Source organism: Ambystoma mexicanum, chromosome 9 (genome assembly GCF_040938575.1).
Source record: "Ambystoma mexicanum isolate Mex_15411 chromosome 9, UKY_AmexF1_1, whole genome shotgun sequence".
NCBI classification, from domain to species: domain Eukaryota; kingdom Metazoa; phylum Chordata; class Amphibia; order Caudata; family Ambystomatidae; genus Ambystoma; species Ambystoma mexicanum.
Genome location: NC_090931.1, coordinates 666930641 through 666953496, shown reverse-complemented (window position 1 = coordinate 666953496; position 22856 = coordinate 666930641). Strand labels below are relative to the sequence as shown.

The 22856-nt window shown below is 44.2% G+C and overlaps 1 protein-coding gene across 8 annotated transcripts in view; it reads left to right on the top strand.

The window, feature by feature from the left end:
• The window catches only part of ALS2 (alsin Rho guanine nucleotide exchange factor ALS2), a 1241906-nt gene that overhangs the window by 1014300 nt on the left and 204750 nt on the right, over positions 1 to 22856 (top strand). For all 8 annotated transcript variants that reach the window (XM_069615500.1, XM_069615498.1, XM_069615499.1 and 5 more), the window contains 2 exons: positions 766 to 933; positions 1119 to 1236. In XM_069615500.1, the coding sequence (XP_069471601.1) occupies positions 766 to 933; positions 1119 to 1236 (286 nt within the window). The remainder of the gene's footprint in view (positions 1 to 765; positions 934 to 1118; positions 1237 to 22856) is intronic.

The following is a 22856-nucleotide window of genomic DNA, read 5'->3' as shown; positions in this document are numbered from 1 at the left end:
CCATATACGTCAATGGTTTCTAAGATTCCTAAAGTGCATCCCATGCTTCAGTGTTTGTATCGGAGGTAGCTCAGGAAAGTTTGAATGTGGCAACCACCAGTGATTGGGCAGCTGCCAAATATTGGAATTAATGCACTATCCTGATTGGAATCTGAGCTTGCACTCCACTCCAAGTATTCCTATTTAAGCTAGGAGTCTGCTCCATTACTATGCTAACCCTTGGAGGACTCCTTAAGCATGAAAAGAAGCATGCAGAGGCAATGACCCTATATGGCCATATCTGCTTTCTTTTGCACAATAGAAACTTAGTATAGATGGCAAACTCCATACTTTCAACAGATGAACACCCTTAAGGGCCTCAGGTGGAATCCCATTATTCACCAATGATGGTAATAGTAAGGTAATCACACAGTCACCCATGCAAGAAGACTCGCGGAGGAACATGGTGTCTTAAGGGCACCATAACTATGAGAGATAAAGGGACTCTAGGGACCTATCCCGCAGGAGACAGCAGATTTCAACTCATCTGGAAAAAGAAGGAGAATTAAAAAGTACAAGCCTTCTTGGAAGAAGCACTGTCTAGGACTTTCACCCGCAGTGACATACAAACTAGTCATGTGGACCTGGGTTCATGGATTAAAGCATTAATATTAAGTTGGCATGATGCAAGACACCACCTTGATAGCTTCTTTTATATGATCTAGCCATGTCTTCCACTTAATATTTAGTACATAACAATGGATTTGAACTTCCTTTTTTGATCAGAAGAAAGCATGGGAACCTAGCAGTATCTGCTGATGAGAAATGGAAAGCAGTTTTTGAGGAGTGCTGGAACCAGTTGGGATGTGAGAGCCCAGGGCAGGGTGAAGCTCGAAAGGCCTGGGAGAGCATAGCCGTAGCCCTGACTACCAATCGTCGCCAACAACGAGACAGGTTGGTGCATCGAGTTACATTTTTTCACTCTTTGGTTTGGGTCCCCTGCCTAAACATTATTTTGGTCATATAAAGCATAAAATGTGTCAAATATTTATGGTAAATACAAATCACACGGAGAACACACACACTTCAGTGTGCACATTGTAGTGAAAAACTGATGTCTGTCCCTTCTCTTGTTGCAGCCCAGAGCAGCTAAGTCGCTCGCACACCCAGACACTGGAGAGCTTGGAGTTCATCCCACATCACACAGGCCTGTTCACCCTTGAGAAGTACGAGAACATCAAGAAGTACTTAATAAAGGTATAGCGCCTGTACTCTCTGCTCTCTTGTCTGATAAACTTCTCTGATATTATGTTCTGTGCTCTACCGCCCCAGGCGGCCTCATGGTGCAGTTGCTGTCTGGAAATACCATTGGTAAAAAAGATGAATACTTCATAATGTTAGGAAGAGGCAAGTGTTCTTTTAAGGTCAGAAATTAGGATATTTTCCTTAAAACAAGTACATTCCAAAGCTTTGGGGCTGGACAGCTAAAGGGCTGGATACCCACTCATCTCGTTGCTGATGTTTCACCGCATTTGGTAAAACTGCTGTTTTGCTGCACGTTTCTCAGGATTGTTTAGGCGGGGTGGGTTAGGGATTAAATGTTTATGATTTTTAAGGGTGCAGAGGGCTGTAGGGGCATAGGCAGTGTGTATTGGGGACTTGAAGAAAATAACAGTGATTGAAGGTGGGCACCACTCTTATGTTGTAGTCTGTTCCTTATTTGTTAGTACCAAATATTAACTTATTCGTCTCACATTCACAATGGTGAAAAATGCCCACTGGCACAAGGGTGTTAAATACAAAAGGAGGTTCTAGGGTTGTCCTTGAAACAACCATGTGCTCTCGCTTATCTCTATACTCAGTTGAAAGAAGATGTCATTCAGTCTTAAACCAATTCATTTCAATCTGCATTGTACTTAAATTATTAAGTACAAATCAATGTTTATTAGCTCAGTTATTTTTTAATCCTTCATAAGAGGCAGTGTTTATACAGAAATACTGTGTAGCCAATGCATTTCGGAACTCAGTCCGTCCTCCGGGCTAAGCACTACAACCATTATAAATATAAATAGAAATATCAATTGAGATAAAACTATGAAAAGCAATAAAGATTAAAAAATAAAAAGTAAAAATGAAAAGTAAAAGACAAAACAGAAATTGTTCATATTAGTTTCATGTACATTAGTTATATGTGGAGGAACTTCCCCCTTCAAAATCATATTGTTTACCTGCATATGTATACTCGGCAGTAAGAACTAAAAAAAGAAACAAAATCAGATATCTTCTAAGTATGTCATTTGTAAGTTTGGCGTCATGGAAGTAGACACAGACAACAAAGGTTTCAAGGTGTACAACTTTTATTAACTCAAATGTCAGGAAGGTGTAACGCCTAATTTGCCCTATGCTAAGGTGGGATTTCCCTACCTAAAGTAAACTAAGCATAGTCTGTGTCTAAAAGTCCAAAACCATATACCTGTCTGTGTCCAAACCTATGCTTGTCCTCACAATAAAGTAAACAAAAATGTGCAAGGTTGTTGATCTTAACAAAATATTGTTCAAACTCAATTAGTTCAACTTCTTTCTCCAAGCAGTTGATCAACATCATTATTGTTATTTGGGTTTTAATGTTAAAATGAACCCTAGCATATATTATGCAGAAATGTGTGTCCTACATATTTGGAGGAAATGGTCAGCTGCAAAACAATATATTGGTAAAAGTGAGGGCTCTATATTCTGGCTCTCTTGGAAGTATACAAGGTAAGCATTATACCAAGCTAATGTATGGTCTGGCATCTTTGCCTCAAGCCCATGTCGCCTTGTTAAGTAAAATAGAAGGGAAAATCTTAAGTATTATAAATCTCCCCTCCTCTACCCCATTTGAAGCTTTGAGGCTAGAGTATGGCCTTGTTTTGCTTACTACTTACTGGGCGGTTCAACGCATATTACTTTACCTAATAATTTTGCCTAGTGAGCTCAATACCAACAAACTATTAAAGTACCCCTGCTGCACCCAACTGCAAGGTGATGGGTACAGCTTAAAAACAAGGAATTTTGTAACAAGGGACAGGATCCTCTTGCAGTGATGGCCATAGAGACTGATCTGTGGCCCCAAAATAGACGAGCTAAGCAAGGTAGATAAAACACCTTCAGAAGTCAGGTCTTCTTGTACTGATAGCCATAGTGACTGATCAGCGCCTCCAAAATAAATAAGCTAAGCAAGGTAGTTAAAGCACCTTCAGAAGTCCGGTCAGGATTCAAATGAGCAAACAGTTGGGGAGTGAGGTTCCATAGATGTCTGTGGAGGCAAAGCAGCAAATATTTTCTTACTGTAGTTATAAATGTCCACACCAAAACCCATGATTAACTAGGCTAGTCGAAGAATGTAGAACTTAAACAATAGTGGCAACAGTGCCGACCCCTGGTGTACTTCGTTTCTATAGGCAGCTAGGCTGACCAGAAAGGACACCACAAAATGGCAGTAGATTGCTATTACCTGTTCTAAGATAGAACCACCCCAATTCATTCCAGCCTTTCGTATATGGTCCACTGTGTTGAAAGCAACACTTAAATCCAGAAGAATGAGGGCTGTTGTATCCCCACTATCTGCCTGCATGCCTTCATTCTGGGTTAATACAAGACCACGAGAAGTAAAATTCCAGTTCCTCTGGTGAACCTAAAACCCACCTGATGTGAATCTAAAAGTACCTGATTGTGAATCTCCAATTCAGATACTGCAAGTTCCTCCAGCAACTTTGCCAGATAAGGAAAGTTTGATATTGGATGGTAATTTGTACGGTTGTTTGTATTTTATATATTTACTATTTGTAGTTATTTATTTAGACTGGCAGTGGGGAATTGCAAACAGAAATACCTTAAATAGAATAAAGTATCAGATGACAGAGGCAGTCAAGGTGGGGTCACAGTGCTTTTACAATATGCTGTGGCTAGTGGGTTGTGGGTAAGCCAGTTGATGGTGGGATAGATCAAACAAGGAACATAGACCAGGGTCATTAACAAGATGACAGACATGAAAAGGATGAACATGTAGTCTGTAGTGCCATTATCTATGCTTAAGCAATATAAATATTGGTTTCCTGAGTGACAATGTCTCTGGTGCTATGGGTGTCAGTTGGACAGCGATGGGGAAGGATGCCATCCCTCGTTAGCGAGCACAAGGTTTTTTAGTTGCACTGTTGGGTTTGTTTTGTTGGCTAGAGCGAGGGCATTCCATTGGATGGTGGCAAGTAGGGTGAAAGTGACGCTGCCGGATGAGGCACATCTGGATTTGTTGCCTGACAGTAAGGTATTGAGTATAAGGATAAGTGGAGTAACTACTACTTCAACTGTTGTGGTGTGTTTAAATTGCTGGGGGGCGATGCATCAAGAGAGACCCAGTGTCCAGGCATCAAGAGGAAGCCTGGTCACTTACTAGATCCAAGTAGACAAAATGCTTGATCTGTATCCAACGTGTTTCATTTAGTACATTTGTGAACTGTAGGATTCAAGACATTGAATTCTCTTTTAATTTCAGTAGAGGAGATGGCAGAGAGATTTGCTTGAATCTTGTGATATATAGTCTGGATTGTGGACTTAAATAAAATAAGCCAGCTGGATGAACACATAGATCTTGAGATGGAATGATGGCAGAGGCCAGAGCAAGCAGAATATGATATTAGTGAAGGCGGCTCTATGTCAAGAGAATAGTGGGTTTACAAGACCCATTATATCTACACCTTGTAAAGAAGCATCTGTCAGGGTCATGAGTTAAGAATGGCCTGAAACATTATACCTGCATACATTCTGATATGAAGTTTAATTTTATCTCATTCGGTCGAGCAAAGCTTTTAGAAAAGCTGCCCCCCTGAGTCCCTGACTTGACCGTCCTGAGAGCTAGAAAGGGGACTTCATTGCAATGTATGCAAGAGATTTTCTAGCTAGATTGTCAACAAAACAATGTGTATTTAACAACACAGATGAATTAAGCTAGAATACTACAAGGGAGTTGAAACTATACACACATATGCACATGTACAGTTGGGTGTCCAATTGGGACACCCACACCAGGTTTAGAATGAATACAGTTAGATGTAAACATAACAATGACCTAAAATGGGTGGGGGATGTTAAGACCGTTAATAAAGTCCTTATAAAATTATAAGACCGCACAGTACCTAAATGTATTGAGTCCAACCCTAGCCCAAGAACATATGTTCAACAGAGTTCAAACTACTGTGCGGAGGCAGTGTTGGTACAACCTTCTCTTAAAGGATCTACAACCACCAACCTTAAATGCTGGGGTTGGGGGGTGTAATGGGTTTTGGTGGTCTAACACACCTGACAATAAAGGGAAGCCAAACTTCTCTTAAATGTAGGAAATGTGAACAGAGTGGCCATGCTTAACTCTCAGGTATGCGTAGCAGGTTTACACAAAGGTATAATTAGTTTGCACACTTATCTCACAAAAATACATTACACCAGTATACTGAAAAATATAGACTTTTATCAAATAGATCGCTGTCAGGTCAAATAAGCACTTAGAACATAATACATATATTATAAAATATATAGTATACTACAAAAAAAGTAAAGATCTAAGGAGGCTATTTTTGATATTGGGCCCACATCTATTCAGACATCCAACATAAATTAACGGGGAATCAAGGGAACCACACAGCCTAGCAAAGCAGGTACACTCCCCTATGTGCCTGCACAATTAAGTGCAGTGTCCTGAAGGCACAACCCACGACTCTTATATATGGTAGGCCAGGGGGACGATGGATCCAAAACATAAAGGCAAAGTATAAGAAGAAAAGGGAAAGTAGACTTTTGAGCCTACCAGTAAAATAATCTAGATAGTAGCCAAATGCCTCCAATAATTGAAAGGCCCATCTAAGAATTAGGAGCCTTTGCAATTTACTTTAGGGAAAACTAGTTACACAGCAACCAAAATTAGCTACAGTGTAAAAACAGCTTCTCACTGAGATAAATGCAGAGCATGACTTTAAAAATACATTACCGATCAGAGGTAAGTCCTAAAATTTTAGTTCTTGGCCCATACCTCACAGAACCCCTTGGAGGTACTGCTAAACTGTCCAGATTCAAATAAGGGGAGTTCAAGGACAGGTAGAAAGTTCCATAGGATTCAATGGGATAAAACTCAATGGGCCATCCGCTTTAATAGAGGTAAGTCTGTTCTACACCACAAATGCAGATTCTGCTGCAAACAATCTCAAGAGGACAAGAGGAACCCTGAATGAAGAGATCCAGAGGTCGAAGGATGAACCAGAAGCCCCAGAGGAATATCAAGCACAGCAAGAGGACCCTCAATGTAAATCAATGGGAAATGCTGTTGACTCTCCTCCAGAGAATCTTGACCGCAGACCAAAGGCACTCCTGTGGGTAATATCTGTAATAATCACTCACCCCTGGACCCATAGTTAAGTACTCTGGTTAGTATTAGAAAACCATCCAGGTGAATACAGGCTTTTTTCCCAGATGCGGTTTACAGAGGCTTGTTTCCTGAGCCAGCAACGACCCTCATGACCTGGGAAAGGAGCAAACAGCCTTCCATGGACACGACCTTCAAGCCTGGAGTGAGGGGTCCGGTGAAAAAGACTGAACAACCTCAAAGTTGGATCCCAGCATTTTAGTGCACAAAGAAGGGTGGCCGCTCAGCAGGAAACGATCCCAGGATGGGTTTAACGGCTAAAGGCACCTTTCAGAAGTCCCAAGAAGCAGATCAGGCAAGGTGTTGGTGTCTCAGCACACTTCAAGGTGATGGCAGTGCCCCACAGCCAAGTAGATGATTCTGGAGGTAAACGGCTGAATGCGGTGGTAAACAGCCCCGAAAACTTTTCCAGCATAGAACACCTGACCCAGCAGGAGAATTCAGAAAGCCTGTACTGGACCGCCAGAAGCAAAAAACATAAACTGTGATAATAATAATAATGTATTTTTATAAAGCGCAATACACATAGGTTTCAGAGCACTGAAATAACAGAAGACATTATTATCCCACAAAGTGGTATTCAGTGTATCCACCTAGGAAGGATGAAAGGCTGAGTTGGCGCTGCCGGGATTCAAAACTGCCACAGCAGTCTGCGCACAGATATCAGGGGTGAGCGCTTAGCTCATTGTGCTATCTGACCGGCATGGGATATGCCCAAACCAGTGTACCCAGCCAGTATGGCCAGGTAAGGCTTAAAAATGGCTAAAAAGAAGTCACAGGAAAACAACTCCAGCAGGTCAAAAGACCCTGCTTCTTCCAAAATTCCAGAATGATACAGAAAAAGAGGGATGCAGGGACCAGGCCTGGCCTTAAGTGCCACTGCAAAAAAGGGCTGTCCAGAGGCCAACAAACCAATCACTAGAGAGGTCTAGGGACAAATGATACAGTTGGCCAATAGGACTGCCACTAAGCCTAGACCACACCCACAGGATGTGAGTGGGAGAGCTTGAGGCCCTAAATCGTCAAAACCAAATAAAACCAATATGGAGGCTGCCATGTGGGTTCACAAAGAGCCTACATGGTCAGAAGAGCCATTTTAAGGTCACCATGTATTTGCCCTGAACAAAGGGAGACCTAAAATAAAAAATGGCAGAGAGCAGGATTAAAAAAAACAATTTCTGCCCCAATGGCAAACGTTACATTGGGCTACCAATGCAGTAAAACTGCTTACACTCCTATTGAAGCCAAAACGAAAGTACAGTAACAACGCTACTCTGTGTTTTGCTAATGCCTAATCCTGTGAAGGCCTTGGGTTTTAAGCAATGTGCTGACTGTGGTTGACAAATGTCAGTCTCCAACCAACACAAGCTCTTTCTTTACTGTTTGGTTGAGAAACACGACCCCTGGGACTGTGGCTCGTGTCAGTCGATGTATCCAAAAACTCTCAGGTAGCTGGCTGCTAAACTCTTCAGCTGTTTTCACAAGGGGAAAAAGATGACAAGAGAATCTCATTCGAGATCTCGGGGCATGCAGCAGAGGTCAGAAGACTGTTCTTCAGCCCAAAAGGAGAAGGAAAAAAAGATAACTGCCAGAGGTTCCATTAATTGAGCAGTTCTCTCAGCCTCACACTTCTTCTTTGTCAAAGAAGAGAAAGCACCACTTCAAGGACTCCCCAGAAAGGGTTCCACTGGTACCATGTCCCAACCATTCTACCACCCCATGGGAATTGGAGGCTTTTTGACTGAAGATGCTTGACATTTTCACCAATCCCCCAGTGGGCAGTGGCTTTGGCCCTGGCACCATCTGTGCCATCAGGGCCCACCGTGCTTGTTCAAGCCAGCAGGGATCATGTGGAGGACTGTGATCACACGCCCAATGGCTCATCCCGGCTACTATGGGTGAAGACCCATCATTGCGCGGACACACTCAGTCCTTGGGCGTCAATCTACTGCTGCCGGCTCCCCTCGCCTTGATGTCGGCACTGGCAACACAGGTATTCCTCTGGAGTACGGTGTGCTTCCTATGGAGACATTCATGTCAAAGATGGTAGAAATCTTCGAGGAAGTAGAGATCCCTTTTGGGATGTAACCCCTGTGCCCTACAGAAGTAAAGGGAGGAGTTCGCTGGTGAGGGAGATGGGTTGTTGGAGCTGGTTTCCATACATGCCAACATTCTGTGACCAAAAATCTGTAGGCGAGGAGGTAATGATAGGAATAGGGCGCGTCAGGAGCCCATTGTCATTGAATGAGCTCGCCGCCGCGGGTGCATTCAATGACAATGAGGCGCCTGCCACGCCTTCTGCCACCACGCCAGCTTGGGGGAGCCCTTTTAAGACTCCCCCGAGTTGGCGTGGTGGGGGGCTAGTGGCTCTTTTGTGAAAGGTACCCGCAGCGGAGGGGTGCCCTTAGCCCACCGCCGTGGGCGCCTTTTACATCAAAAGCCTGCATGCTGCGCCTTCTCCCGCTACGCCAGCTCGGGGAAGCCCTTGAAGACTCCCCCGAGCTGGCATGGGGGGGCTAATGGCGCCTTTTGTCAAAGGCACCCACAGTGGAGGGGCACATTTAGCCCACCGCCATGGGTGCCTTTGACATCAGAAGCCTGCATGCCGCGCCTTCTCCCGCGACGCCAGCTCAGGGGAGCTCTTGAAAGACCCCCGAGCTGGCGTGGGCAAAAAAAAAAATGTTAAAAAAAAACAAATTATTATTATTTTTTTTAAATCGGTATTTGGTGCCAATAAATCGGTAGGCGGTAGGACTGCTTAAAAAGCGGTATCCTACCGCCTAAATCGGTAGGGTTGGCAAGTATGGGTTTCTGACTTGTAGGGAGCCAGTGGTCTGGACGCATACCCGGATTTGGACATTGGGCCTCATTACACGGTAGGCGGTGAGCCATGGCGCTATTAGCGCCATGGCTCATGCCGGTAAAATACCGGCACCGCCTTGGCGGAAAGGGGATTTACCGCCCCATTCCAAGGTTGGAGGGGCGGTAAATCCCCTTTCCGCCATTGCCCTTCCCCATTCCCATTTCTGCCCCATAGGGCTCTATGGAAATGGGGAAGGCGCTAATTACGGCACCGCAATTTTGTGGTGCCGTAATTAGCTCCAAGGTCCCTTAGCGGGTTGGATTTTAATGCCTGCAAGAAGCAGGCGTTAAATCCTCCAACCCGCAAAGGGACCTCGTAGTATGGCGGTAAGGGTTAACGGTCACCGTTGCCATTAACGGTGACCGTTAACCCTTACCGCCGTCCGTGTAATGAGGCCCATTGTGCTGGTGCTGTCTGCGAGGAAGCCACAGGCTTTGTTCCAACAATTGGTGGCCAAATTAGCTGAGACACTCGGCTTGTCAGCCCGTTCTAGGCCAAAAGTTCAGTGCAAAGGTAGACATTCTAGATGACGATCCACCAAGGGAGACCTTGCTGCCTTTTAACCTGGTAATAGAGGCTCCAGTATTGGAAGCCTGGGAGAAGCCTGTCTCCACCCCCACAGTTACCCGGGACCTGGTGAAGAAGCACCATCCAGTGTGTTCTGAACCAACTATTCTGTCCAATCATAACTTTCTTGAGAGTTTGGTGGTGCAGGCTGCAAAGGCATATCTAAAGACATCCGCATTCCCTTCTCTGCCTCCATACTGGTAGAGCAAGAGGTCGGACGCATGGGGGAAGTAGGGTTTTGCCTTAGGCAGTCTTGCTCTTAGAGTGGTCAATGCTTACTGTGCACCAGCCACATTTTCTTTTGGTCTATGGTCGGCGTTCTCAAGAGCAGAGGTATGAGACGGCTTTGTTATCATCCAGGAAGGCAATGCGTCATCGCGAAAGTTACTACGATCAGGCCTGGATATGGCTGACTCTGTTGGACAAGCGATGGCTATGAGCATGATGATAAGGAGGCACTCCTGGATGAGGACCTCATGGTTCACCCATTCTGTGCGGGCAAAGTTCCTGGTTTTGTCTTTTGATGGACATAACCTTTTTGGGGCTACGCCCGACGACTGCTTACAGAAGTTGCAGTCCTCTAAGGCCATGGCGGTCCAGCAGCCTTCAGCTCCTGCTTGTAGAAGTAGAGAGTTTTGACCCTCCATATCCCATGCCCACAGTGGAAGAGATCAGACACCTTTGGGCAGCCAGTAACCTTGCTTTTTCCCTAGGTTTAAAAGCAGAGTAACTCCCAGAGGTTGTGTCTCCACCTCTGCGGTGTAAGCCCCTGGGAAGGCGATTTCATTCATCAGTTCCGAGTGGGAGTGAGAATTCCCCTTTTCAGTACGGAAGGGTGTCATCCCATTTTTAATGCTTGGGCCTTGCAGGTCGTTCACCTGGGATATTGTCTCCCTTTCCCTCAATGCCCTCCAGACCAGTCTCCACCAGCTCTTTTGCCTCTGGACTCTCTGGTCCATAAGCTTCTAGTGAAGGGCGTGATACAACTGTTACCATGTTCAGTATGAGGCAAAGGCTGGTATTCAGTTTACATTCTGGTTCCGAAGAAGGACAGAGTCTTGCTCCCGATCTTGGATCTGAGGCTTTGGAATTTGTACCTACGCCAGGACAAATTCAAATTGGTAACTCTGGCTCGGAACCTCCCAGCTCTCGATCGACAGGACTGGTTGGTTTCACCAGATCTTCAGGATGCCTACTTCCATGTGCCATTTCACATCAAGCACAGGAAATATCTGAGATTTGTTAGGGACCATTGCCACTACCAGTTCAAAGTCCTGTTGTTGGTCTGTCTTCTGCACCCAGAGTCTTCCAACAGCTGCTAGAAGTGGTATTGGCTCACATCAGGAGGGGCGGCTTTCATATCTTTCCTTACCTGGATGACTGGCTAGTCTGAATTTGCTCCCCAGACCTGGCATCAGCACATCTTTTCCGTATATGCAGCCTGTTGAACAGCTTGAGCTTCTCCCTAGACTTAAAGAAGTGTAAGGTTTCGCCATCTCAGTACCTTCAATTTATCAGCACAGTCTTGGACACCTGCCTGGGAAGAGCTTTTCTGCCCATGGATTGATTGATGAACATCTTACATGGAGGTCAAGCCCTCCAGTCCCAGGAAAAAATTCCTGCCTCAGCCTTTCTGCACTTGTTGGGTCTCATGGCTTCCTACATTTTGGTGATTTCGGATGCCTGATTGCGCATTAAGTCACTTAAGTGGCTCCACAAGTGTCAGTGGGTCTCAGTGTTAGAGGAGCATGTCAGACCTTTTGTTAGTTTTGAGTAGTTTCTCGAGATCTTGCGGGGTGCCCCTGTGAGACAATGGCCCTCATTACAAGTTTGCCGGTCCAGAAACAACAGTGCCGGTAAGCTTACTGGCACCGCACTGTTGTTTCTGGACCGGCAAACTACGAGACTGCTGGCGTATGCCGTTCCGCCCGCCAGGCCTAACCCTGGCGGGCGGAACAGCACACGCCAGCAGACTTTCACAAAATCACCGGCACCGTTATTAACGGTGCCGGTGCTTCCGTGGTCCCCATTCCCATGGAGTCCTATGGGACGCCACAGGAATGGGGATTAACATTTTACCGGCACCTGACTTACCTGAATGTCGGGGCTGTAATGCCCCAGTTATTCCGGCAAGTCAGGCGCTGGTAAATCGTTACGGGTCTGTGAAGGGCAAGTGTGTGCTGGTGTCATAAATCCCTGAAGTATCTTATGAAAAGGATACGGTAACCAAAAAGGATGCAATTGATCGGGGTCTTCCGGATCCTTGAATTCACACGATTTGATAGAATTGATGTCAATTTAGACCTTCCAAATGATACAACTCTCTGACTGGTAAAACAGGCAGAGAGAAGGATCACTGGAAAGGGTGTGGAAGAGGAATAGGAATAGGAAGGCAGCCTAGGAAAAATAAAGCATAATGAGAAACTATCTCAACTAACCTCTCTGATAGAATGGCAATAATGCAAATTCCAACACTAACCTGTAGGCTTAGAACTGGAGTATCCACCAAAGGCAATGAAGAATCCAGGAAAAAAAAAATGACAAAGGAGGGAAGGTTAGTAAGGGAGACTTATCCCGAACGGCACAAGGCTCTCGCTAGATACCGGGTTGGTGCACCACAGGATAGCGTCCATAGTTCTGTGCACAGACACCTTCAAATAAAAGTTGTAGATACACCTTCCTTTCCCACCAGGAACAGAACAAAATTGAAATGAGTCCACCTGTTATTTCCTCACAGGTTCAAATCAACCGCATGCTGGATATATGCAGACCAAGTACACGCAGCCAGGACAGCCGCGCTTGAAGAGTTCCAGCGTCCGTGTGTGATTTTACACGCGAACCAAGTACACGCAGCCAGGACAGCCGCGCTTGAAGAGTTCCAGCGTCCACGTGGGATTGAAAGCAGAAACTTACACGCGGACAGGGAAGCGGCATACAAATGAAACATGAACCCGCGTGTGAGAAGACACGCTAACAAAACCTGCTGAAGGCAGATACAGGAGATTGCGTGTGAAGGAACACGTCAATGAAGGCAAAGGAAGCAACTGACGAGATGCAAGGACGCAGAGGAAAAGTTCAGCTACCAAAACGCCAAAATGTTCAATCAGAAGCAGCGAGCCACGTATCCACGCTGCTTATGAACGTTCTGCCGTAAAACACGTGACTATCCTGAATCACATGAATTCAACGACGTGAATAATGCAGACGTTGTTTTCCTGGTAATGCATCAAACAACCTCCATCTCGAATAAAACGGTCTAGCAGTTCTATGAGCATAACCCGTTCTGCGTACAGACGGAGTTCCAGAGGTAAAATGTCCAGCATGCATGACAGCTGGTCTTGATGGACAACACAACAGCTATGCACTACTGCAGCAAGGGAGGTGGTATAGGGTCTTGCTTCTGTGCTGAAAAGCAATGAGACTGTGGTTCTGGGCTCAGGAAAATGATGCATCTCTGATGGCAGATCATCTCGCCAGAATAGAGAATGTCATAGTGAATGCCTTGAGCAGGCAGAGTGTGGCCTTCCATGAGGGGGAGCACTCCCAGGAAGTTCTGGAGACCGTCTCCCCTTGGGGGTGACTCCTCCAGTGGACCTCTTTGCTTCCAGTTTGAACAGGAAGTGCAAATTGTTCTGTTTCAGGGAATTTCCTTGGCAGGGAGCTCTGAGGAACGCTGGACTAGACTTTCAACCTGATCTCTGAACCCCCCCCCCCGATTTCTGTCATATCGTTTGGTCTCAGGAGCCTATGCCTGTTCCGTCCACATTGGATTTTGATTGCTCCGGACTGGGCTTGGAAAACTTGGTGTCAAAATGACTGGTCATGTCCATCTGCCTTCCATGGTACCTCCCGAAGGGAATGAATCTGCTCTCTCACACAGAGAGGAGGGTCCTCCATCCAAACCTCAACAGCTTGAACCTTCATGCTTGGCTGAGGTACAAAGAGCAAGACTTGTCGGACGACGTCCTGGATATGCCCCTCTCAACCCAGAGGACCGCCACTAAGTCCATTTATGCCTGCGGATGATGTAAATTCTCGGCTTGGTACCGGGAGAAGGATCTGGACCCTTTCACCTGTTCTATAACCTCTGTTTTGGATTTTTTGGGCCATGTGGGCCTACAGATTGGTTCTGTAAATTGGTACCTATCCACTATCTTGGTTTTCCAAAGAACCCCTGAACAATGCTCTGTCTTCATAATTGCCACAGTTATGGTGAGTGCATTGTGTTTCCAACACGCCAGCTTGTGGAACGGGCGTGGGATTTCAATTTCGTGTTGAAGGTGGTCTCACATTTTTGTCTGTCTTAGAAGATCTTTCTTCCAGTGTTTTTTCCTCCACCTCACCCTTCCAAGGCAGAGGAGTGATTCATCTGTTGCACCTAGTGCAGGCTCTCAGTTTCTAAGTCACTCGGAGGAGGGATATTAGGAAAGATGGCCAGCCTTTGTGGGTTATGCTGGTACTGTTGCTGGGAGGGCTGTTACTAAACACACCCTGTTGAGGTGGATCATTCTCTGCATTCCTGAAAGCTATGATCTGGCTGGGAAGGATGTGCCTGAAGGTCTTAGGGCTCATTATACCAGAGGTCTAGCTACCACATCTGCCCTACAAAGGGGTGTCCCTGTCTTGGACATTTGCCAAGCAGCTATATGGGCTTCTCTAAACACATTTGCCAAACATTACTGCCTGAATCCCGTTTAGGTCAGGATACTCGCTTCTGCCGAGCAGTCCTCGCTCAATAGTTTTCTGGTTTAGGTGTCCATTTGCTCTGCTCCCTCCTCCAGAACTAGGTACTGCTATGGTAGTCTAACATGGATTAGCAATCAATGGGAGGAAGGAATCCACTAGCGGTATAAAAAATATACCTCTCAGTAATGTTCTTTCTGTGGATGGTCCTCCCACAGATACCTCATAGACCTCCCAACCTGCCCCCCTTGGCAAATAGCTAGTACACTTACATAGGTTCTGCAATCCCTCAGCAACTGAGTGCTAGGAGAAAAGGCAAAACTGAGGTCTTGGCGCTCTGCGTCACAATATTTACGGGCCGTGTCCGGCGCAGGGCATGTGAAGACATCAAGCACAGTTGACGCAGAGCCGTGGTGCGCCCCATGGTTTCAGAAAAGTTTCTGAAGGTCAGCTGTGTTGGAGCTATAATATCTTAGACGATCAATCGTTGGGAGGTATATCCATCAGAAAGAACATTACCAAAAGGTAACTAATGTGCTTGACTAAGTCCGTCTACTAAGGACATTTCTACTGGATTGTGTCCTCCCACGTATTCCTGATCTTATGATACATCTTCCAGTGTCAGCTGCTTCAGAATGTTTTTTTCGACAGAGGGTGCTGTGCATCGATACGCTCAACTCAATGTCCCTTGAGTACTTCCATCCTGGAGTCGACGTCCTTGTCAGTATATATGGCATGCTCAGTGCCCATTGGCTTCAGTTTAGTTTTCCCGTGATAGCGAACGCTTCCAAGAATTACAACACGCTTCAGTTTTTTCTGTGAGAAAACTTTGTTTGATTACTATTGCCTTGTTTTCAGCACCTTGAGCCCTGAAAAACCAGGTTCAAGAGGTGCTACAACTGCGGCGCCAAGACGTCCCTTGTAGACGCCCATTGGGTGGGTCTCTGGTGCCTTTGCATCGAACATAAAAGCGGACTGTGAATCCTGTCAGTCAATGATGGGTAAGGCTCTAAAAGAGCATAAGGGGAAACTGGCAGCAGGAAGGCCCCCTACTAAACTCCTTTGATGACTTTATTGAAGAAACGATAATCCGATGAGTGGAGAGTTGAATCGCCTCAAAGGAAAACGTTGAAAAATTGCTCACGATCCAGGAGGGGTCCCATCACTCTTCGTCATTTTCGAGGTTATAGAAGAAAAGGCATTATAAATCGCCCACTTCAAGTTTATCGGATTCCCTCCTCGAGAAGAGTAAAACCTGTGCAACAAAATGAGAGAGAGAGAGAGAGAGAGAGAGAGAAAGAGAGAGAAAGAGAGAGAGAGAGAGAGAGAGAGAGAGTATTGTCGACGCCTTTAGCATAGACGGAAAAGTCGTTGACACTTTTTAGTGTCAAGATCATCGACGCCGTATCTTCCAAACCAAAGGAGATTCAGAAATCTTATAAACCACTACCAAAGAAAGATGACTCTTTATCCTCAATTTATGAGGAATACAAACCCCCCAGATCAAGATAATCCACCATTTGGATTGGAGTTAAGCACATCTACCGTCCCAGAAAGCATTGTTTCACAAGAATCAAGGCTAATGGATTTATCTGAGAATTTGCAGTTTGCAGTCAGCTAGTGGGGTTGACACTTCACCCGAGATGGATCCGGCAGACCATGCAGATGCTTCTTATCGGTATCTGATGACTAGAGTAATTGACTTTATGGCATGGGGCAGACCTACTTCTCCGTCTGATCAAGACGACCTTACAGACATTCTGGATAAAGGATAAAGTTCCACAAAAGGATCCCATACTTCCTTTTTCATGTAGATCTCCAGAAATTGGTAATTTCAAAACACCAACTCCTGAAAGCCTAGCTGTTCAGGCAGTGATGTCAACCTCGAAACAGACTGCATACCCCTACCATCCCACCAGGTAGGGATGATAAGCTTTTTGACGCTTGGGCAAGAAAGGTATTTTCTGCAGGAAGCATGGTGCTCAAGTCCGCAAATTCCACTTGTGCTTTAACATTCACCCTGTAGGACTGTGTAACTACAGCGGCTGACCATATTCCCGAAGGGGAAGAGAGAGATGGCTTCCTGAGCATTGTAAGAGGTGGCAAGGAGGCTATGTGCGAGTCCCTGCAATCAGGATTGGATTCAGCTGATAGTATCAGCAGAGCCATGGTGGCAAGCACAGTAATACGCACATTTGCATGGTTGTGGAAGTCAGGTTTTGCACCAGACGTGCAGTACAGTCTCCTCAACATGCCCTTTGATGGCACCCAGTTGTTTGGCAGCAAGGCTGACAAAATCTAGAGAAGCTGCAGACCTCACACGCAGCTGCCAAGTCTGTGAAAAACCTGAAGATGTAAACCAAAAAGTGTCTAAACTTGAAGACACTCCCGTCCCCTGCACACCTTACATACTGAAATAAATCAGTCAATTTTCAGAACATTTAAACTTTTATATACAGAAATATCAGGTTAAAACATAAATAACAACATATATTCGCTAGAATCAAGAAAAACAGATATCATATGGCTTCACATATGGCCAGCATGGAAAACAGAACAAAACAGATAAAGAAATGTACTCCCAACTTTAGAATACAGCTTCAAGCTCTACGCGTTTTGGGGAATAACTCCTTCTTCAGGAGCAGAAGATCTGCAAATACAGATATATACAGAGTTAACACTCATCTCATGATTTAATCAAATTTTCACCTGCCTAAACAAATTCTACAAAAGCTGTTCATTAAATGTCATGTATACACACATATCCAAAGAAGTAATACATGTTCATGTGGATGTTTAATCACATTAATGCAACTGGTGTGACTCCAAAAGTAAACCCCAAAAAGAATCTGCCCAAGTCAAATAAAAAAACATTATTATGTACCTTGTATAGAAAGTATTGCCAAAGAATGTTCAATGTACGTCTGTGCATAACATGCACAGAAACCAGGATCCCTGCGGAGACTCCTGCAGTCGTCAGCAAAATGGTATGATTGAAGAACTCTAAAATGCCAAAACACATATTTGAACACCAACTAAACGAACTGAACTAAAACAACTAAATTAAAACCATATTCAAGTGCACCTAAATTAAGCCAGCAGCCAATCCGTGCACCACCAAAATCAAAATGAACCTTCTGCCACCACCTGTGCTCAAAACTACAAATTAAAATTGAAATAAAATACCCAACCTCAGTGAAGACCAAACTTGTGAATCTAACCAAACCTCCACAGTGATATATTTACCTCAAGCATATTCCTGCCAACCTATCACAGTGCACTGACTTCAGATAGTTTCAGAACATGGAAAATCTGCATCTAGCGTAAGGCATCCTGCCTTTTGTGGAATCGTACTGTGAAACTAATAAAATAAACACATAATGGCCCTTTACAGCAATACAACTCTCCAATGAGAAAACACCGCCCAAAGGGCTAGATCTTACCTTATGAGACTCCCCGCTTCACATTTAAGTAGGGCGGATCCTCTCCCATTCACACGCATCGCTTCCAAACCGCAAATGCAATTCCTAACGTTATTTATGCTAGTTCCGGGTGGTCACATGACGAAGTCACATGACACTCGGATACTGAGCAATGATAGCGAGCGATGCCGACTACGTGTAATTCTATATGCACACAGGAAATGAAACCTGCCAGCAAAAAGAAGCTAAAGTCTTCTGCTACATGCTATTGGAAAGTTAAATTCACTTAGGGAAAACAAAGTCAAATAACAGCAACAACATATTGCCTAACCCTTCATACACGCACATGTAAATGAAACAATAAAAAGAAAATAACCGAATAATAATTTACAACGAGGTGCCAATAACACTCGAAAAAATAACTCCTCACCTAAATAGTGCCAAAACACAAAAAAAGAAAAGGGAGGAGAAAAAAGAACAAGTCTCCAATAAAAGACAAACAGACGAAAGACTCACTAAAAAAATATTCATATAAACTAAAGAATCAACAATGAATAATACATAACTACTAATAATAACTACTGATAATACATAAAATCCCTAGAAGAAAACACAACGCATAACGGAATTCATAGTGACTACAATATACCAATATATACCCAGACAAGGAAATTAAAGCATAGGAGCTAAACTCCTAAAAACCCGTGCTAATCTTAAACGACCAAACCACCAACTCATACATTCACCACAAAAGAATCATCACCTAGTCTGCAACTCTGGGAGGAAAGAAACCACTGCATGAGACCTAGATCTCATCTATATGTGCATATTTAAAGTCATGAACCCTTTTCCAACCATACCAATTCTCCTAGATAAAACAATTCAAGGAAAACTCCTCATTGAGACCTCTTGGAGTTAAAATATCCAAGAGGTCAATCCAAAACATCTCTCTCTGAGCCAATATTCTCATGAAGTCACCCCCTCTGGGGGGTTTCTTCACCACCTCCAAAACATTGAAACTTAATTGCGCAATAGTGTGTCCGGACATGTTAAAATGTCTAGCCACTGAAGATTTTACATTGTTACATCAGATGTAAGATTTATGCTCCGTCCATCTTTCAAGAGCCGATCTGGCTGTCTGTCCAATATACATTAACCCACACGGGCACTTAATGCTATATATCACCCCTGTAGATCTACAAGTAGCAAAATCTCTAAGCTTAATTTTTTTACCTGTATGTGGGTGAAGAATATATTCTCCTTTAGCCACATTATTGCAGTGACTGCATGTCAAGCAAGTGAATGTACCCTTTTTTTTGGTAGCCAATGTCATTTGGGTTTCCTTCTGGCCTCTTTCCGCTCTCACAACTCTATCTCTAATATTTCTACCTCTTCTATAAACCATCATTGGTGGGCTTGGGAACAATTCCAGAAGTAGAGGATCGTGATGGAGAATCGACCAATGTTTGTGTATAATTCTTTTAACATGCCAACTTTGGCTGGAAAATTTAGAGATGTGCAGTATTGCAGCTGGCTCCTTCTTGGCCTTAGGGGTGAGCATTTGCTCCCTTGTGATCGGGAGCGCCCTATTCTGGGCTTCATTCAGAAGTTGTACTGGATACCCTCTTGCTGAGAATTTTTGTGAAAGTGTCTCACATTCAGTTTTAAACTCATCAGTGTCAGTAATGATTCTCTTAATACGTAAAATCTGACTATATGGAAGACTAGCCATCATTGGTTTTGGATGAAAACTCGCATAGTGTAATAGGTTGTTAACATCTGTCGGTTTGTGAAAGAGAGATGTTTTGACCTGATTGTTGACCAATTCTAACTGAACATCCAAAAAGTGCAATTTGGGATCACCAATTTCCAAAGTAAATTTTATACGTGGATGTACTCTGTTTAAATAATCAAAAAACTCTTTGAGGTCCCTTTTGGAGCCACACCATACACGGAAAATGTCATTGACGTACCTTTTCCAAACGATGATCCTACTCGACCATTCAACTTTATCTAGAACAAACTGCTTTTCAAACCAGTACATGTAAATATTGGCATACGATGAGGCCATCGCTGACCCCATGGATGTTCCAGAAACTTGTGTAAAGAAAGTCTTGATACCTAAAGTAACTGTTGTGCAAAATTATCGTGATGAATTCAACCACCAACTGGATCACATTCTACATTCACAGACTGTAATAGTAACCACTCTACCGCCTCAATTCCTTCCTGATGTGGAATTGAGGTGTACAGGCTACACACATCCATTGAGAACAGAATACATTTTGAAGATGAACAAACAATTTCATTGACATTCAATAGAAAATCAGTTGTATCTCTTAAATAGGTCGGTATCAACTTCACTAGAGGTTGTAAAATCTTATCTACATATTTAGACAAAGGATCTAGAATGCTGTCCGTTCCTGCAACAATGGTTCTCAATGGAGGATGTGATGTGTTTTTATGGATCTTTGGAAGACCATACAGTACTGGAATAATCGGATGTTTTTTAAGAAGGAAAGACCTGGTTTTGATAGAGATCCAATCATTATCAAAAGCTTTATTAACACAATCTTCAATTACAGACCTAATCTGTAAGGTTGGATCTCTGTCCAACCGTAGATAGGTGGTATTATCATTCAGCATCGCCCGACATTGGGTATGGTAAAAAGCAGAGTCCATAACTACTACTGCCACACCCTGGTCTGCTGGTTTAATCGTTAAGTCCAAATCTTTAGCCAAAGCCTCAATGTCTTTAAGCTGTGACTCTTTAAGGTTAACCGGAAATTTTGAATTAAACTTGATTTTCTTCAAGTCATTTTCCACTTTAAATTAGAACATATTAACCACTGGATTTTCAATTGGTGGATCAAACAAACTCTTAGGTTTCATTTCCAATCCTTCCTCAATTTCTTCAACCGCTGTATCAAAGGTTTGCGTAGCAAAAAACAGTTTAAGTTTGATTTTCCGTAATAACAAATATAAATTGATTTTCTCTTCAATAAAGTAGAGTTACTTGCTGGAGCGAATGAAAGTCCCTTATTCAGAATGTCAAGCTGATTATCAGTTAGGGTTTTACTAGAAATGTTAACTACTATGGATTCTCTCACTTGTTTTTCTTTTTGGACCTTGTTCCCACGTCGGCTCTTTTTTCTAAAAAAGGAACCCTCGGTGGTGAACGTGCCACTGTAGGTATGTTTAAAGACGCTTCACCTGTATGTCCACGGGGATCTGTCATCCAGGTGTCCAGGACACAGCCCATCGCTTTTGGATCCCGTTCCTGGGGGTGGACCAGTGTGGGAGGATCACCTGGGTGAGGGGTCATCGGGGAGTGGAAGTGAGACACCGGATGGCGAGACGCGGTATCCCGTTCCCTTTAACACCTTTAACCTGTCCTACAAAGTAGGATACCTAGGAACTAAGCCCCCCCTCCCCTTTCCTAACACAAGCACTTTCTCAGAGACAGCTCACTGTGAGAGAAAATGGACTAACAGCCAACTGACCATTACACACACCTGACTTTCATCACGCTTCCACACACGGATAAAAGGCGGAGCACAAAAGCACACTGTGAGCAAGGCAAAGCACACGAGGAAGCAGCGGTTGCAAGATGGCAGTTTAATACAAGGTGAAAGAAGGCAAAACCGAAGAGGATTACATGGAGGGAAGTGCCCTTGGCCTTTTCGATGAAAGACTGTTACTTTCATGAACCTTCGAGAATAGGAAACTTAAGACCAGGAATCGAGGTTGAAGAATGCAGCATTGTGTGTCAGAGGTACCTGTGGCTCTCCCGCATCGATAGTCAAGGCAGGGAGAAGCGTTCGCCGCTGTGGTACTGTCCTGAGCCACCCCACTCATGTCCATTAAGACTGCTAACACTGAAAACCTTTATTTTAGTTGCGTTAACATCAGCCTGCAGGGTGAGTGAGTTGCAGGCCTTATCTAGTAAGCCTTCATTTACCATTTTTACAAGGATAAGGTTGGCCTTAGGGTTAAACCTTTTTTGCCAAAAATTGTCAGATTTCCATGTAGCCCAGAAAATTGTGCTTCCAACTTTCTATCTGTCCCCTCAATCTGGCAAAAAAGAGGAACGGCTGCATAGTCTTGATCCCAGAAGGGCATTGAGCTTTAACATTTCTTGGATGGCAAAGTTCCATCAACACAACCAACTTTTCATTGTCTATACTGGACACAAACTGGGTCTTCCAGTCACAAAGCAAACTTTGACCGGACTGATAATTCTGGCTATTTCAGGGTGCTGCAAAGTGGCCAGTACGCCTAAGAGCCCATTCCACAAGGGGCATAGCAACATCTTCCGTTCTTGAATGAGGGGTGCTGATAAGACATTTGTGCGGTAGCTACTTGGTCTATCATCCACACTTTTACAAAGCATTACTGTCTGGATTCATCCTCTAGCAAGGAAGGAGGATTTGGGAAAGCAGTCTTGTTCTCGATCCATGACAAGTCTTGAAACTGAAAATTTGTACTCCTTGCCTCCAAAACCTAACACTGTTTTGGAAGTCTATCATAAGATGCGAAATATGTGGGAGGACACAATCCATTCGAAGAACAAGTTACTTACCCCTGGTAACATTCTTTCGATTGGATGTTCCTCCCACGTATTCCTCATCCCCCCTCCCAGCCTACCGCGCTGTAGAATTTGCAGGCATTGCACTTTACGCTCTTTCAGAGTCTAGTACTGTCTAGGACTCACTGAGGCTGGTAATTCTTCATGAGGAAGGGGTAAAATCAGAACTGAAGCCAACTGAAGCCAACGGGCTCTGCGTGTGCCATCTATACCGACAATGGCATTGACTTTGGGATGGAAGCCTTCGTGGGACATTGAGTCGACCGTATCGATACACAGCATAGTGTTGAAAAAAAACTGAAGCAG